This window comes from Penaeus vannamei, chromosome 25 (genome assembly GCF_042767895.1).
Source record: "Penaeus vannamei isolate JL-2024 chromosome 25, ASM4276789v1, whole genome shotgun sequence".
Taxonomy (NCBI): domain Eukaryota; kingdom Metazoa; phylum Arthropoda; class Malacostraca; order Decapoda; family Penaeidae; genus Penaeus; species Penaeus vannamei.
In genome coordinates, this window is record NC_091573.1 from 30285596 (window position 1) to 30288095 (window position 2500).

General features: G+C 35.5%; 1 protein-coding gene across 10 annotated transcripts in view; it reads right to left on the bottom strand.

Moving 5' to 3' along the window:
• Nucleotides 1-2500, bottom strand: part of aPKC (protein kinase C iota type) — a 114090-nt gene that overhangs the window by 27199 nt on the left and 84391 nt on the right. For 9 of the 10 annotated variants that reach the window (XR_011399602.1, XM_070139401.1, XM_070139398.1 and 6 more), the window contains 3 exons: nt 1658-1889; nt 851-898; nt 221-402 (listed from right to left, as the gene is read on the bottom strand). Coding sequence is in view for 9 of the 10 variants with exons in the window: in XM_070139401.1 (XP_069995502.1) it covers nt 221-402; nt 851-898; nt 1658-1889 (462 nt within the window). In the remaining variant the exon portion in view is untranslated. The remainder of the gene's footprint in view (nt 1-220; nt 403-850; nt 899-1657; nt 1890-2500) is intronic. The other variant, XM_070139396.1, reaches the window with a different exon arrangement.

Here is a 2500-nt window from a genome sequence, read left to right on the forward strand (position 1 = left end):
TTTACAGATATTTCTCTTTGGTAGCAATTACATATCTAAAGGTGATAAAAGCCGATGATTTCTGACACTATTTCTTACAATCAATATCTTTGATATGCTACAAAATACTTCTTAATAACTAAACTAAACCATCAATAAATTTAGTTAAGAACATACGATCAATGAAAGATTGGTTTAAACAATATCCAACTCCCCCAGTCTTCTTTCCTTCTTTCCTCACCTCATCATCTGTGACTAGCGTCTTCTTAATGACCTTCATGGCGTAGATGCGTTTAGTTCTCTTCAGCTCCACCATCAGCACTTTTGCGTACGACCCACGGCCAATGACACGAATCAACTCGAAGTCATCCAAGCAGTACTGGCCCGCTGAGCCCGTGGGAGTCATGGGCTCACTGCTTGGACCTGTTTACGAAATTCATTTCTAAGTATGTTCTAAATTTCGTGCTCTAAAACTGTCCTGCAATATTACACAACTACAACAAGGCTACATTGGAATAGCATAATAATGTAATATAGTGAACGTTAAAAAATTATTAAAGCACTTCAATGACTGACAAAATTTCTGCAGCAGTTGAGACTGCCATGGGCATTAGTTTAAAAAATCACTTCATCTGATGCTAGACAAGAGGTAATATTCTAAGAAAAGCTATTGAAGCAATAGGGGAAAAAACAATCCAATTTTACCTTTAAACAAGACTGCATTATCTATAAACAAAGACTATAATTGTAGAATCCATCATGCTGACAATTTTGAAAGAGCAAACACAAGTTGGTGCAGATTTGAGGAGAAAAAAGAAACAAGTATTTGAAAGCTTTTACTATTTTCATTTAATTTTTTTTTTCTTTTTACCTGTAATGGCTGGCATCTCCACAGGGGTTTCCTCTGTTATCCCAGGGTCTGCAAAAATCCAGTATACTCTGTTCACTTCTACTGGCTAACTACATTTGTTTATAACCACCTCAATCACTTAACTATTCTAATGGGTCCAATAGATGATCTTTGGCTAAACTTTGTACTAGCACTATCAGTTTGTACAGTAAGCAAATTTTGTCATGTTAACAAGCTTTTAACCTTGTGTGAGAAAAGAGCTTTATCTATCACAACTAACCTGTTTCAAAATGTAAGTTCTTAAAAGCACTAAAATAATCCCGTAAAGGATGAGTGTACAGTATGTACTAAACTAACAATCAAAAAGTTAAAAGAAAGGACTATAGTATCTCCCTCATCCATCTTTTTGATTAATCTGTGATGATTTGTTCAATCAACTTCTTTCCTTCCGGGTTTTTTACTATCACTATTTCCTCTTTCATACAGATTTTAACAGTAGTGACTCTGAGTTTACTGCCAAGTAGTAGAAAAACTTCTCAAGATTATCATGCAAAATTCATAGAAGATTCATGCTTAAGTGATGTGCCTAGCTTAGAAATATGCTGTGAGTAAATAATGCAACAAACAATAAAATGGCTGATAGGACATATTTACAACATATCAAAACAAATAGGTGAAACAAATCAATCAGTTAATAAGAGCACAAAACAAAGCATGGCAAAGGACACCTAGGAATATGATGTGTATGGAACATTACGAAGGGGAATAGTTGAAATGTAAACAAATAAATGTGATAAGGAGAACAATTCACAAAACAGCCTCACAAACCTGAGACATCCGCAGTGTAGTCTACCGCCATCCTCCCATTGGTTCCCCCTCTGGGCAGGGTGGACGAGTCATGGGACGCCAGGGTGTCCGTTGACGTGTCCAAGTCAGCATTGCACTGTACTTTCTGCAGTTTGTGACATTTCTTGTGCACCAGCAGTTTACACTGTGTGCACTTGAAGCCCTGCCGACCCAAGCCCCAAATGCGATCTTTGCAGAATTCGCAAAAAGCTCTCTGTAAAAAATAAAAATGATTATGACTTTTGCCTTTTCCCTTTAAAGATAAGAAATGAACTTGCATAACCTAATAAGAGTCTCTAAAAAGCTTTTGAAGACAGTTTCTCAACTTTACACAATTAATCAGACTGTTAAATGTTACATAGAAATGACCACTGCACATTCAATGCACCTTGAGAATCTAGAGGTTATCATTAAGTCTTCTGTTAACTTTCTTCAATGAGTTTATATCCTATAATAAAGTTATTAAACAGAAGCAGAAATTGTTTCTTTTCACCTGACACTATCAAAATGTTCACAATAGATACAGAATCTTTTCACAATGGCCAAGCATGAAAGCACAGTCAACTTTATTTCAACAATATCATCACATTAAAATCAATATTAAGATTTTGTATATCAGAGAGAAAATAAATAACAGATCTGTGTTATATGCGCTATGCTTTCCTGTGTGTCACGGACATCAAAATATTTGAAAACCTGTTGACATTGGAAAAAGCACTCTCTACTATGATTTTATCATTATATCTTTATTATATATATTTTTTTTCGCAGAGAAGGCTCCGCAAGTGCTCAGTCACCAAGTTTCAGTTCCTAGGCCTACTTGAT